Source organism: Eretmochelys imbricata, chromosome 2, assembly GCF_965152235.1.
Source record: "Eretmochelys imbricata isolate rEreImb1 chromosome 2, rEreImb1.hap1, whole genome shotgun sequence".
Lineage (NCBI taxonomy): Eukaryota > Metazoa > Chordata > Testudines > Cheloniidae > Eretmochelys > Eretmochelys imbricata.
Window position 1 is genome coordinate 222,437,722 of NC_135573.1, and position 15,631 is coordinate 222,453,352.

Sequence of the window (15,631 nt, forward strand, 5' to 3'; positions counted from 1 at the left end):
GGATATTAGTTTGGTTTCACATGATTTGTTCTCAACAAATCCACATTGACTGTTACTTATCATCACCTTATTTTCTTCTAGGTGCTTACAAATTGATGGGTTTGATTATTCACGACATTATCTTTCCAGGTACTGAAGTTAACCTGACAGGTCTATAATTCCCTGGGTTGTCCTTATTTACTTTTTTAATGATAGGTACTATATTTGCCCTTTTCCTGTCCTCAGGTATCTCTCCCGTCCTCCACAAGTTCTCAAAGATAATTGCTAATGGCTCAGAGATCTCTTCAGCCAGTTCCTTAAGCATTTTAGGATGGACTTCATCAGGCCCTGCTGACTTGAAGACATCTAACTTGTGTAAGTCATTCTTAACTTGTTCTTTTCCTGTTTTAGCCTGGGATCCTACCCCAATCATTAAAGAATGTTGTCATAAATATAAAGGGAAGGGTAAACACCTTTAAAATCCCTCCTGGCCAGAGGAAAAACCCTTTCACCTGTAAAGGGTTAAGACGCTAGGATAAACTCACTGGCACCTGACCAAAATGACCAATGAGGAGACAAGATACTTTCAAACCTAGAGGGGGGGGAGAAACAAAGGTTCTCTCTGTCTGTGTGATGCTTTTGACGGGAACAGAAAAGCAATGGAGTCTTAGAACTTAGTAAGTAATCTAGCTAGATATGCGTTAGATTCTGTTTTATTTAAATGGCTGATAAAATAAGTTGTGCTGAATGGAATGGATATTCCTGTTTGTGTGTCTTTTTGTAACTTAAGGTTTTGCCTAGAGGGATTCTCTATGTTTTGAATCTGATTCCCTGTAAGGTATTTACCATCCTCATTTTACAGAGGTGATTCTTTTACTTTTTCTTCAATTAAGATTCTTCTTTTAAGAACCTAATTGCTTTTTCATTGTTCTTAAGATCCAAGGATTTGGGTCTGTGTTCACCTATGCAAACTGGTGAGGATTTTTATCAAGCCTTCCCCAGGAAAGGGGGTGTAGGGTTTGGGGAGGATTCTGGGGGGAAAGACGTTTCCAAGCGGGCTCTTTCCCTGTTATATATTTGTTAGATGCTTGGTGGTGGCAGCAATAAAGTCCAAGGGCAAAAGGTAAAATAGTTTGTATCTTGGGGAAGTTTTAACCTAAGCTGGTAAAAATAAGCTTAGGGGGGTTTCATGCAGGTCCCCACCTCTGTACAATAGAGTTCAGAGTGGGGAAGGAACCTTGACAAATGTACCTTACTGAAGATAGATCTCATAGTGGTACTTGGACTTAACAGTGTTAGTCACCAAAAATTAGTCCAGATAATTTATGTTATATTCTGAAATAAATATGTAATTGTTCTTTAAATCTACCAGTTTGGCAGGCATAATGATATGAAATAAGTGTGAGCACTACTTTCTATGGAAATACTCTTATGCAATTCATGAACATTTATTTCTCCCTGAAGACCAACTACAATAGGCACTGAAAGCATTTTTAAAAATCATGAGACAGAGGGAAACATAAAAAACAAACAAACCAAAACCCACAGAAAGTCCTAAAATCTAGAGCAAGGCCAACCTCAGAGACAGAGTGCCTTGGGAACAGGAGAAATGGGAGGAAAGACACGTACCGATAAAAACAATAATCACACATTTCCACACAAAAATGCTCAAAACAGAACCAAGCATCAATCTTATATTTTCTGATACACTCTTGCAAGAATCTAAATTAATCACAGACACTCATACACCGCTTTTTCAGACACAACTTTTAGCTGTCAAAAGTGTGCCGGTATATAGTCCAGTTTAGTCAGATGTGCTACTGAAGACAAGCAGCATGACATAATCGCTAGCTCTGAAGCACAAATACAATTTTTGGGCCTAACTTCTTATGGGGGACGCTCCCTGAAGTCAATGGGAAGTTATTCTCCTGTGAATAACAGGAATAATTAATCTAGTATTTGGATATATAGCTATAGTCATCTTAGACTTGTGTAACACACTTTGAGACTGAGCAAAGCAGAACGCATGATCCTGCTCACAAAATTGCCATTATTGCATTTTGGCTACAAGTTAATCATTTCAGTGTCAGATGATTCTGGTGACATCAGTCTGATACTCACACACAGAGAAATTTTCTTGAAGCCTTAATACATCACGCTGAAACTTATTTTACTTTTTCACTCTTATCACTGAAATATAGTTTAAAAGTTAAAAGAATTCTTTGCTCTGGCAGCACTCACAATATATTGGATGATACTTTTTGTTACATATAGGTAACACTACTGCCCCTCCCAGCTACAAGATCTGACATGAAAGCTTCCTCTCTATCAAAGTATTGTCTAGTATATTGATTTAAATCAACTGAGGATTTGTCCCCAAAATACTTACATAATACTGCCATCAGAGAAAAGAGGAGAAAGTGGAGCACAGGATCTGTGGGTATATTATATGCTTTCCTCAGGAATGCTGGGTTCCATGTAGTTTGTGCCCGACCTCTCTGCAGGACTAAACTTCCCCTATTTAGGGGAACATTCAGTGCATAATGGAGGAAGCTTCCCACGCTTAGTGTTCTGAATCCATTCCCTCCTGTAGGTTTTAGTGAAAGGAAATATGATTGTAGACGAGGGGTTCCCAAACCTGGCCGGGAAATGGCAAACCGGGGCCACTGGGAAACAAAGCGTCTTGCAATCTGCCGTTGTGGATATCTTCTACTAGCAGTCTCAGATATATGTGCCATTGTAGGCAGTCTCATCATACCATCCCTGCCATGAACTTATCAAGCTCAGTCTTGAAGACAGTTAGGGTTTTTGCACTCACTGCTCTCCTTGGAAGGCTGTTCCAGAATTTCACTCCTCTGACAGTTAGAAACCTTCATCTAATTTCAAGACTAAACTTTTTCTTGGCCAGTTTATATCCATTTGTTCTTGTCATTTTGTTACAGATTTCGCTGTGGTGGTGGTCGTAAACTCAGGGGGTTTCCGGGTGCCAAATGTAGGTCCAGTGTGCTGCAGAATACACAGGGCCTTAACTATACTAAATATAGAATCATAGATAAAAAGTGGTCACCATATTGATTTGTAGCTTTGCTATGGGGATATAAACCAAGACCAACTATTATCCAAAGGACATGGTCTCACATCTTCTTTATTCCAGTATCCCCATTATAGTATTGCAGCAAGGATGGGATAAGAGTAATTGGACCAGATCCTCAGGTGGCATAAATGAGAAGCTGATTTACACCGAATAAGGCTCTGGCCACACATGTATGGAGAATTGCACAGGTTCATGTCCCAGAGCCCTCACTCCCATCGCCAAGACAAAAGAAAAAAGAAAAATGCAGAGTTTAGATACAGCAGATTAAGAATTTGTTTGATTACATTCAAATGTAATGTAGAGGAATCTCCATTTCAACAAGTTGTTGAATACTCTTGCACTATAACCTTGTACAATAAAGAAAAAAAGTTACTCCTCAGAGATTTCCAAGAGGAAGGGTGGTGACCTAAAAAGTAGTAAAGGAAACTACTCACATGACAATTTCAATATCCCTATTGAAAACAGTTCCCTGGAATTACATGAGTCTCTTCCTCTTCATGCTCAAACAATTGGAAAATTACAGATAGAGTTATATTTTTAACCTAACAGATTACAGAGAAAAAAAGAATGGAAACACAAAATAAGGATTTCGGAGTAATGGAATCCAAAAAATTATTTCTATAACTTCTTCTGTGGTTGTGTTAGGGTATGTCTACCCAGGAGAAAGTTACATCAGTTGAACTACAGGTGTAATTTTAAACAGGTGCAAATGGTTATGTGGCCACTCTTATTTTACTTTAAGAGTGACTTATTGCAGGTGAGAGTCAGCTCTACACTAAAAACTTGGCTGACATAGCTTCAGTGCTTAGGAGTGTGAAAAATCCATACCCTGAGCAACATAGCTATGCTGAGCTAATCCCCACAGTAGACACAGCTAGACACATGGAAGACTGTTTCCATCTGTCACAGAGGTGGAGTTCCTACAGTGACTGAAAAGCCCCTTCCGAAGCTGTAGGCTCTGTCTATGCTATGGGGTTATGTCAGCATCGGTAGAGCACAGTAGCTACGCCGCTATACTCCCTGTAGTGTAGGCATGGCCTAGCTTAAATCAACTGGGAGCAGGTTTAAGCTAAACCAAAATAAATCATTCTTTAAATGTAATAAGAGTATTTACAAAGGGGGTTTGTACAAGCTTAACTACAGCAGTTTAAAAATGGATTAAAGTTAAGTGAGTGAAATTTTCATGTGTAATCAAGTCCTCATTCTGGGAGTTATGTATATGCTATAGAATTGTCCCGTAAAATAAAATATTATCTTGTTTAATATAATTTTTTGTGCAATACAGTCATCTATCAAAAATACACATATTGCCCCAAGATACTGTAGCAGGGGTGGCCAACGTGAGCCACATGTGGCTCTTCAGAAGTTAATATGCGGCTCCTTGTATAGGCACCAACTCCGGGGTTAGAGCTACGGGCGCCAACTTTCCGGTGTGCCAGGGGGTGCTCACTGCTCAACCCCTGGCTCTGCCACAGACCCCCGCCCCAACTCCACCCCTTCCCGCGCCCTCCCCTGAGCCTGCAGTGCCTTCGCTTTTCCCCCCTGCCCCCCAACCCCCGCAGAGCCTCCTGCACGCCATGAAACAGCTGATCGGCAGGCGCTGACTGGCGGGGCTGCTAGTGGGTGGGAGACACTGGGAGCAGGGTGGGGGAGCTGATGGGGGGCTGCTGACTTATTACTGTGGCTCTTTGGCAATGTACATTGTTAAATCCTGGTTCCTTCTCAGGCTCAGATTGGCCACCCCTGTACTGTAGCATCTGAGCATCTCACAATCATTGTGTTCATCCCCACAACTCCCCTGTGCAGTAGGTAAGTGCTATTATCGCCATTTTACAGCGGGAAAACTGAGGTAGAGAGAGGCTATGCCACACAGGAGATATGTAGTGGGAATTGAACCCAGGTCTCCCAAATCCTAAACTAGTGCCCGCTAGACCACTGTTTCTCAAATGCTGTCACTGTGGCCACATGCAACCACTAGGGGCTTTTCGTGCGGCCACGACAGCCTCCTGGGTGGTGACAGACACATGGAAGCCTGTCTTGGACACATGGAAGCAAAGCACTGGCCCCTCCCACTTCCTCCTTGTTGTTCCTGGATACGCTGCCCTGCACCGCCTCAGGAGAGAGGTGGGACAGAACGCAGCAGAAGCAAGGGGAGTTCTTGACCCACATTGGACAGAGGGGGTTTCGGCAGCAGGCTGCAGTGGCGGGACTTCAGGAACCTGGCCGTGCAGCCCCTAGTGGTGCGAGGCAGCAGGTACTGAATGCCCCCCCCCCCCCCGGCTCTGGCCACGTCGCCCTAACCTCCAGCTGCAGGGCTTCAGCCTCCAGCCCCTGATTCCAGCTGCATGGCAGCAGGCACTGGCCCCCAACTCTAGTCCCAGGCTCCAGCCGTGCAGGGACCAACCCCCAGCCTCATGGCAGCAGGCTCCAACTGCGGGGCTCTGGTTGCGGGGCAGCAGGTGCTGACCCCTGGCTTCGGACATGGAGCTTCAGTCGGTCTCTGGCTCCCAGTTCTGGCCGTGCGGTGACAGGCACTGGCCCCAGGCTCCGGCCCCAGGCTCCAGCCACGTGGCCCTAGCTCCTCATGCTGATCTCCTGCCCCAGCTGCACAGCAGAAGGCAGTAACCCACTCTGTTACTCTGTTCCCAAGCTCCCCCCACCAACCGCTGGGCACTGACTCCTGGCTCTAGCCATGTACCCCTGGGCTCTGGCACCCAGCTCCAGGCTCTGGGCTTGGGCACTGACCTACAGCTCCGGCTGCATGGCAGCAGGTTTCAATCCCTGGCTCCTGTCCCCGTCTCCAGGTTCTGGCTGTGGGCACTGAGCCCCAGTCCTGGCTGCATGGTAGCAGACACCAGGCTCTGGCTACGTGACAGTGGGGCTCATCACCCACCCACACCACCCATGGCCCCTGCTGCTGCCTCCCACAGCCCTGTATCCACCGCCCCTGGACCCTGCTGCCTTCCTGGCCTCGCATCCATCCCCCACATTGCCCCAGACCCCTGCTTCCTTCCCCGGCCCCGCTCCATCCCACCACTGCCTCTGGCCCCTGCTGCCTCCCTTTCGGCCCCCCCAGCCAGGGCTTAATGGGTCCTGGGGCTTGCTGAGAAATGTGATATTAACAAACATGCAAGTATCACTTTTCATAGCAGACTTCGAGCTATCTGTGAAAAGTGATACTTGTATGTTTGTTAATATTAGTTATCATAGCCTCCCAAGTAGCTAAAGTGTGCTGTGATATTAACAAATATACACATATCACTTTTCACAGCAAGCCCCAGGACCCACTAAGTCCTGCATGGGTGCGGGGTGGGGGCGGTAGTAAGGGGGAGGCAGCATTATTTTTGTTACCGAGTCTGCCAAAAAACCCTACAAATATAAATGACAATGATCGGGATGTGAATCTGTGCATTTTTAATTGTTTTTCCTAAAGTTAATTAAGTATTTTAGGGGGAAAAGTGTCAATGCAGCCACTAGTGAGAGTTGGTGGCCGCACCCTAAGCCATCAAAACATTTGTTGTGAGAAGCCCTGCACAAGACCATCCTTCCTCTCTGTATTCAGGTATTTAACTTGTTCTAAGTTTTAGAGTTGCCAAGCATAATAGCTGGTGATATTTTCTATTAAATAAGGGACAAACCCTAGTCCCTAAGCACCTGCACACTCCTACAGCTCCAGAACAAAGTGGAAAGGGTGCAGTTCCCCGACACATGCAGAGACGAATGCAACAGGTCTGCAGCCTCTGTGCACCACAAAACCTAGCTCTTCATGTGCCTCCCTATGCGCTAGTGTATGTGGAGAGGAGTATGCTGTCCAAGGAAGTTGGTGAATCTGTGACTTCTCAGGTACACAGGTCAAACCCCCCCATCTGCAGCAAGGATCTCTGCAAACCTAAGGCTGCGGGAGCAGCTACAGAATTACTCTGCTGTCACTTCACAGATTGGGGAGGATTCCTCATCCTAGGTACAGACAATTTACTCTGGCTTTGTGCAGGATCCAGGGGTTCAGTCTAAGTGAATAATATTAACGTTTGTATTAACAAACTAATCAAGACGTAGAAATCTTTCCTTTATGTGAACAGAAAATCAAGGCACAGCAGAATATATACAAGGAACACATACATATACAAACCTCGGGGGAAGAGGCCTAACTTCATGCTTATCGACACACTAATTAAACATCCTTTAAACTAATGAGACAATGGTACATCCTGTTTGAGCGTGAGAAGCATAAGTTGTCATTTTACAATGAAAGAAAAATAAACAACGTCAATCAAATGTCTTTCCCCACACTGAACTAAGATATAAAATAAATTTGGAAAGGTTAAACTCATCTAGTAATGCACAAAATCCCACGTGAAATGAAATACTACCCACCGGCAGGAACCATAGCATAAGATGGACCCGTTTCACCCATATAGTGCAAAGGAACAGTGCCTGAGTTTCAGCGCTGCATAATGCCTCCTCCCATCACGAACCCTAATGATTATCACAGTTATGCCTTGTAGGTCATAGTTTAGAAAAAGTGGTTTAAACTTCAACTTGTGATAGTGGTATAGATATCAGGCTGTCAGAGCCATGTGACTTGGTAATACACTCTTCTAAACAGGTCATAAACCCTGGTTCTCAGCTCTGTACTCTAATAGTATTCTCTGCAACAATACTTTTAATGGGCTGAACCTGACTGTCAGAGACCAATTAGTATGACTATGACTGTTGCTTTAACTAGCTGTTAAATCCAGGATCTCTTCACAATAATTATTGTTACAGAGCACCTTGACTGCCACTTCCTCAAACACCCCCTTAGAGAGATCCCTTATCTCACATTATACACAGAAAGTGAAGGGCCAAATTCTGATTTTACCTGCACCATCAAATGCCTAAGTAACTCCATAATCTCCAATCACAGGAAATACTCTGAATTTACACAAATGTGACTAAGAGCAGAATTTGGCCTTGTAATGAAGTTGAGGACAGATCTGAAGCGACCCTGTGCACCTATTTAGAGCAAAAATAGATTGAGATTTTAATTATAAACAGGAATGTCAAATGACGACAACTTCTTTGGCTGGGTTTTTTTTTAAAGTAAGGACATTTAAATAGCTTTAAAGTTAATCAAAAATAAAGGACTTTTCCTCCAAATCAAAGAGACTTGGAAGGTCTCTAACAGCCACAAACTCCTGTTGGATCCCAACCATAAGCCTTCAAACATAATTAGTAGTAAAAGCTTTGTAACCTCCAAGGCCTGAGGGTGGACTGTGTGTGGCTAAGAAGCTAAGTGATTAGTATTACTATTGTCTAGATTGCAGCTCAGATTGAGATTGTGTTTAAACCACATTACATAGTAAGAAAGGTTTACTGCTGATAAGTGGCTACATACAAAGAGTTCTGTCAATTAATATTTTTCAAAGTATGTCACTAGAAGAAAATAAATCTTGGCCTTGTGATATAATGAGCCAAACTTGCCCTTGTTGTAACTCTGCTAACTTCAGTGGAACTACTTCAGGGAAAATTTGGACCAATATTGTTAATTAATACAAAGTCTCCAAAGAGAGAAAGTCATTTAAAGTCACGTATTTGACAAAAGTTTCTTACCTGTTTTCTAACAGCCTTGAAAAATATTAAAATCAGCTGTGTTTTAAAAATCATTTTTTTCTTTCTCACCGTGTTTGTTGTTTAATGTGTACATTTCACCTGAGGTGGCTAATGAAAACAGTTGTGTGCATTGCCTGCCTAGCTAGCTATCCATCCTCTATTTCTCGTTCACAGTACTATAATTTCCAAGTTGCAAACGTGACCTGGAGAATGTCTGAAGGTGAACAAAAATGGTTTCGCTCATGTTTTTAAACTAAGTATGAAACATTTCTGTCAGTATGAGGTTTGGTATACAGATAGTTACACCTGTTATTATTGTACCAAACCTACAGTAAATATGGAGACTAAACTACCAGGATCTAAACAAAGATACTAGCAGCAATCTTAGGGCGAGGTGATGTATGCACCTCATTGAGCAGGGCACATGAGGGACTCCATGCTACACAGCAACCTGCCAGTTTCAGGGCCACCCCTCCTTCCCCCTTTCTCGTGCCAGCGGGCTGGGATCAATCCCCGAACTATCCTGCTCAGAAAGTCGTGTCCCTCCTGACTCCCCAGCCCTTGGCGAGGGGTCACCGCAAGGGGCTCCCGAAGCATCAGGCGGCAGGCACGGCTGAGCACACGGGGCTGGCGTGCTCGGGAGATTCGGGCAGGGCAGCGAGGGGCACGGTACCGACACAGCTGGATAGGGGGTGGGGAGAGCCGGCTCACAGGGAGCGGGAGAGCAACTGCGGCCTCGCACGGGTCTCTTCACGCAGGGCCCAGCCCGCGGGCAGCTGGAGACGAGCCCTGCGCCCCGGCCCCGCCGGAGCAAAGCCAGCTCAGGCTGCAAAGTACCAGGCTCCCTCAGGCCTGAGCGAAGCGGGGAACAGCCCCCAGCCGCGCCGCAGGGCAGGCTGGTACCTTTCGCAGAGACTCTCTCAAGGCGTAATGCTCCCGCGAGTACAGCAAGCGGGCTCCGTCCCCGGCGGCTCCAGGGGCGCGGCCCGAGCTGCCCGCCCGCAGCGGGGCCCGAGCGGGGCCGGACGGCCCAGGGCTCCACTTGCCCCACTCCCCGCGCGCCAGCAGCCCGCGCCAGCTCCTAGCCATGGCGGGGGCAGCGCAGACTGGAGGGAACAACACACATGCGCAGCCGCCGCCGCAGCTCCCCGCCCCGCGCCTGCAGCCAGGACCGAGGCGGGGGCGCTGCCTGGAGTCACCTGCCCTGCACCTGCTCGGCGCCTTCCTCGCCGGGCTGAGCGGGCCGGGCGCGTTGGGTGCCGCGACAGCTGCCCAGCGAGGGACCCGTAGCTCGCAGGCTGCAGCCCTTAGCAAACACAGGCGGCTGCGGGGCTACACGCTGCTCCCGGGAAGTTTCCGCTGCTGGGAAAGGCGCTGCAAACAGCCCCTCCCCGTGCGCCCGGCTGTGTCGGGGACTCAGCCTGCTGCTCCAGTCCTTCGAAGTTAGGGGTGAGAGATTTTTCTCTTCCTTTTGTTCGGTTTAGTTCAATGAGACTTTTAAACGACTCGATCGTCCCGCCTTGACGTAGCCCCGAAGTAGTTCTTGTTCTCGCGGCTGGGTGGTTCAGGGTGTGCCACACGCATCATGCAACGAAAATGCAAACGTTTGATCATGTTCTTTGCATATCTTTTGCTAAGGAACACTAAAGCGTTGGTAGAAGCAAGAGTTTTTATTAAAACGAGCTAGTAAACGCAAGAGTCAAGAAACAACACGCTAAACAGACACTACACGCAAATGCCCATTAGTACATTAAGCAAGTATCTGTCCCTTCTGGGGAACAATACTTAGAATACAATTTAGAATATTATCAAGTAGTGAGATATAATTAGATCATATAAAATGATAAAGAGATAAACAAGAGTCTCATTCAAGGTTGGTGTTGTTTTTAATCCATTGACAGTACTCGTTCAACAAGGACCCATGGAACTGAGGACAAACTAGTTATACGCTAAAGGTACAATAATGTATGTTCCAATTGCAGGAAATTTTTCTTTCATGCAATGACGCAGCCTCCTTTCTCTTTAAAGGGATTCCTATCTTCAGGAATACCCTTGACCAAAGGATCCTCTCCAGATCTTTCTTCAATGTAGTTCTTTATATCTTCAGAACATTTGGACACCTTAAATAAAAGAAGACATAAGGTTCTGCTTTATACATAGCAATCACATTTCCCATTAGACTATAAAGAAGACGTTGACTTCATAACATTCTTTTTCTCTTTCTTATATTTACATAATATGTAAAGGACCTGATGCTGCAAGTGCTCCACATGTGATCACTGAGCACCTCCAAAATCTGTCCCTAATTTAAAACAAAAACAAACACCTACTTGTGTTATAATAATCTCTAACATTATTAAAACTGAAGGGATGTTAAAGGTCAAGTTTCTTTTCTTTTTATTCCCACTACTGTTTTGTAAAATGTATTTTTTTTCTTCTGAACTAGTCAATAAATGGTTTATTTGGTGAGCTGTTTGTTCCCCTTCTAAGCATGTGTTTCATATTTATTGGCAAAAGAAGTAAAGGTCAAATTTTTCAAAAGTGACAAGTAATTCTGGATGCATCAATACTTTGGTGTCCAACTTGAGATCCCTTTTAGGAGCCTCCTTTTCAGAAAACACTGAGCGTTCTCCTTCTGAAAATCAGGCTTTTAAAAGTATCCCCAGTTGCACTCCAAAATCAATAGTCACCTTTGAAAATGTTGGCTAAGATGTATTTTTTAAAAAATCTGCAAGCAACAGCTTAATGTTGCATCACACATCCACATAAGCTTCTGTGTGAAAACATACAGTATATCATAGTAGGGGTTATACACAGCCTAGTCCTGCAGTTACTGTGCATAAAAATCCTCCACTGATTTAAAAATAAAAAACTAAAACCTAATAATTTATTTAAATTAGGATCACAAAAACTCACATTATTTCAATGGTACTCATATGCAGAATCTGCTGCAGAATCAGTAGAATTTGAACCCAAACTCAATGTAACATTACACATTTTTCCAAATAAATGCTTCAGTAGCCTTTTTTCTATTATAACAAAAGCCAACAGCCAAGGTGTAGTCCTACAATAACAAGCCTGTTGAATGGAAGACAACAAATTCAACGAGGAAGCACATTTCACCTATCAGTTACAAAGGGTTGTTATAAACAGCAATTAGTATAACATCCTGAAAATTATGAAAAACACATTGACATTGTCCTTTCAAGCATACAGTGCTTCTCCAGTAGACACTTGTTTGCAGCAACACTTTGTAACAGCAACCTCCCCTTATGAGCAACATTTCCCCTGGGAGTGCTTTCCTTATTGTGAATTGTTGACACTCCCCATAACAACAACAGCCGCTTAGGAGCAACATAACTAAAGAGCACCATATGTTCCTACTCATGAGCATCTACTGTAATATGCTATGTGATATTTTGTGACAAATTCATAGCAAAGTAATGTGCTAACATGGGACTATAGTCTCCCTTCCAATTTAGAGAGCCACAGAAGGGGGGAAACTCCTAGAGCAGTGGTTCTCAAGCAGGGGTCCATGTCCCCCTGGAGGGGCCACAGGCAGGCTTCAGGGGGTCTGCCAAGTAGGGCCAGCATTAGACTTGCTCAGGCACAGGACAGAAAGCTGAAGCCCCACCGCACTGGGCTGAAGCCCAGGCCCCTGAGCCCCATCACCTGGGGAGGAAGCGGAAGCCTGAGTGATGTAGATTTGCAGGGCCCCAGTGGCACAAGAACATAAGAATGGCTCTACTGGGTCAGATCAAAGGTCCTTCTAGCCCAGTATTCTGTCTTTCGACAATGGCCAATTCCAGGTGCCCCAGAGGGAATGAACAGAACAGGTAATCCTCATGCCCTGTTGCCCATTCCCAATTTCTGGCAAACAGAGGCTAGGAACACCATCCCTGCCCATCCTGGCTAATAGCCATTGATGGACCTATCCTCCATGAATTTATATAATTCTTTTTTGAACCCTGTTATAGCCTTGGCCTTCACAGCATCCTCTGGCAAAGAGTTCCATAGGTTGACTGTGTGTTGTGTAAAGAAAGACTTCCTTTTATTTTAAACCTGCTGCCTATTAATTTCATTTGATGACCCCCTCATTCTTGTGTTATGAGAAGGAGTAAGTAACACTTCCTTATTTACTTTCTCAATACCAGTCATGATTTTATACACCTAAATCATATCCCTCCTTATTTGTCTCTTTTCCAAGCTGAAAAGTGGCAGTCTTATTAATCTCTCCTCATATGGAAGCCGTTCCATACCCCAATCATTAATTCTAATCAATTGGCATGGTTGCTGCCCCTTAATGCGGGCCCTGACTTTTATATGCAGGAGAAAACCAGTTATTGTGGTGATTTATGCATATGGATAATCGGAAACATAATTGACAGGAAATAAAAGACTGGAATGTATAACAATGCAACCTTAGCATCCATAAAGGTGAGGGACACTCTCTTTGCTGGTATTCAGGAGATTCCCGACTATGCCTTCTCCTAAATTTCTCAGACTCTCAGCTTATTTACAATAATGTCCTTTCTTTTTAAATACATTTAAATAGATTATGTGCAGCCTATGGAGTGTTTTTCAGTCACTTCAATGTTTTTGAGGCAAGAATCAGATATTCTTATGCATTTATACACATTGCAAGGGGCTCTGGATCCTATTGGAGCTTCTTGGTTCTGTTGTAATATAAATAACTATAATCACTCTAATAAAAATCACTGACATCTATTTCATGGGCTAAAATACCCCTCTGACATCAATATTTTGTTTCTGAGCAAAGTCCCTGAACCTGCAGGCTGTAACTTTATTCAGATGGATAGTCCCATTGACATCGTGTGAGTAAAGTTATACAGCTGCTTAAGTAGATGCAGGGTTAAATTCAGGGCCCCATCCTGCTCCCACTGAAGTGAACAGGAGTTTTGTCAATGACTCCAATAGGAACAGGAGCAGATCGGAAATCTATGTATCAAGAATGTTCATCTCCAGAAAACGTGCATGGTAAAATACATCCCACGTTGTTGACTGCATACTACTTCACAAGGTGAATCACCAAAAACAACAACAACAACAAAACACCTTTAACTTTTGAATCGACCCTTATGGACCACGGTTCTCCAACAACTGTTCTCTGTTGTCCTTCTGTGGACCACTTCACAATAGGGAGAGACTTTGGGGGATTCCTCCCAGGCCCCCGGCCATTCTGTGTCTGGCCTGGTAGCCCTGCAAACCACCAGAAAGAACTCTGAAGACCAGACTCTGAGAACCACTGGCTTGTACAGTTTTGTTTTAACTAACAAGGCTGTTTTGAATGATAGGACTTGGTTTCTGGGAACCAGCAAAATCATTTTGTGTTCTAGAACATCTCCAAAATGTCTACTTCCGATCAAAGTCAGTGGGGGGGGGGGGGGATCCCGTGGTTGAGGTCACATATTCCAATGTTCAGCACACAGTGGATATTTTATCCCACAGTTTAAAAGTCTGAATGGTCCCTTGTCTTCATTTCCTCTTTGGAGAGCAGTTTCAGCTGCCCTGTGCCAACTGCGCCACGCCCTCGCTGAGCCCTTGGGTTTAGCTGCAGCGACTACCGAATTTAGCGCTAACACCCTATGATTAGCTTGTTAATGTGTTTTCCTCCTTTTTTCGACCATTATAGAGACATTTCTCAGGCTGTGTCACTCACATTTAACCTCCACAGGTCTGGATCCTCCTTCCTATAGTTTTCAGAAGTGTTTAGCTCTGGTTTCTGTGACGGAAGGTAGCAGGTACAGTAGCCAGAAGCTAAACTACGTGGGGAGCGAGAAACTAACCTAAAATCTCTTAAAGTTACTGCGCGTTAAGGATATTTTAAAAACACACAAAGACCCCAAGGCCCCAATGTCTGTTTCATCGCTTCAGTTGTTGAGACAGACTTCAATGCCCACCTCCACCTTCTGCAAGAAGGGAGAGCTCGTGGGGTCTGAAATCCTTTCCCCAGTCTGAGATCGCGCTTGTGCGCCTTTTCTCCCATCAGTGAGCCCTTGAGAGGAGGCGAAACTAACCGGCTCATTGAACCGCGCTGGCATCTGTCTGCAGGTCTCATTCCACTCCCATAAAGAGAGTCAGCGCTTCGGGGGGCGTGAGGACCCTTCCCCGCGCTGTGAGATGCACCGCGGCGCTCACCATCGAGAGGTTAGTTGAGGCACTGTTGTGAACCTAAGGCTGAAAAGAAGCAGAGTAACTTCCAAACTGCCCCCTCCCCCGCCCCCCAACCCCGGAGACTCGAGAGCTAAAGATCTTGTTCACGCCCCAGCCTGACCTCGTCTCCAAGCTGCCTCCCCGGGGCGATGGGGCTATTTCAGCCGCAGGCTCTCAGGGGGCTGGGGAGGGGGCAGCCTGGGGGAACTCACCGGTTGTCTTTCCAACTTCACTTCTTTCCGGAGCTGCTCAACTTCCATTTTCAGTTTATCCTTTTCGCTCAAATCCTCTATATTGATCGCCGGCATTTTCTAGTTGTAAAAAGGGGAGCGAGTTACCCTCTCGGAGGAGATGCTGGGACCCAGCGGTTCGCGAAAGAGCCCCCTCCCCACCCCACTCCGAGGGCATGACTTACTGTTGTCCCGGGCGAAATTGACCCGATTCTCTGAAGTAACAACTTCCTCTCCAATAAACTCCCTCACGCACCTTCCCCAGAGTGCTCCAGTCCAGCTAGCTACTCACACCCGCGACTCCTGGGGTTTAAATCAGCAGCATAAGCTTCCTAAACGGATCAAACCCAGCAGCGTGACCCCCACCCTTCCACCCTGACCGAGAGGACGTTTACACTAGGCACTGCACACAACGAACAACGATTTACTTTTCCCTCCCCTTCCTCCATTCAAACCTTCAGTTCTCGCCTTTGCTGTATAAATAGGTATCAACTCTTTTATGTAAACCTGGCCGGCCAGTAACGGAGGGGGTTGGGGGGAAATCGGGTAACATTGATTAATC

The 15,631-nt window shown here is 45.2% G+C and overlaps 2 protein-coding genes across 2 annotated transcripts in view; both read right to left on the reverse strand.

The window, feature by feature from the left end:
• LOC144260695 (putative acyl-CoA dehydrogenase 6) overlaps positions 1-9,754 on the reverse strand; it is a 132,089-nt gene extending 122,335 nt beyond the window's left edge. Inside the window, exon 1 of the mRNA XM_077809402.1 lies at positions 9,569-9,754. Within this exon, the coding sequence (XP_077665528.1) occupies positions 9,569-9,754 (186 nt within the window). The remainder of the gene's footprint in view (positions 1-9,568) is intronic.
• A 905-nt stretch (positions 9,755-10,659) lies between these two features.
• Positions 10,660-15,147, reverse strand: LOC144260697 (guanine nucleotide-binding protein G(I)/G(S)/G(O) subunit gamma-11). The gene is made up of 2 exons (XM_077809404.1): positions 15,052-15,147; positions 10,660-10,785 (listed from the first exon to the last, which is right to left on the reverse strand). Exons 1-2 carry the CDS (start codon positions 15,145-15,147, stop codon positions 10,660-10,662), a joined length of 222 nt encoding a protein of 73 aa, XP_077665530.1.
• Positions 15,148-15,631: the final 484 nt, after the last annotated feature.

Excerpts from the sequence above, each read along its gene's own strand:
- LOC144260697 (XM_077809404.1), bottom strand. The coding sequence starts at position 15,147 with ATGCCGGCGATCAATATAGAGGATTTGAGCGAAAAGGATAAACTGAAA. Across the intron at positions 10,786-15,051 it reads TGAAGTTGGAAAGACAACCG|GTGTCCAAATGTTCTGAAGA; the intron begins GTGAGTTCCCCC and ends CTTTTATTTAAG.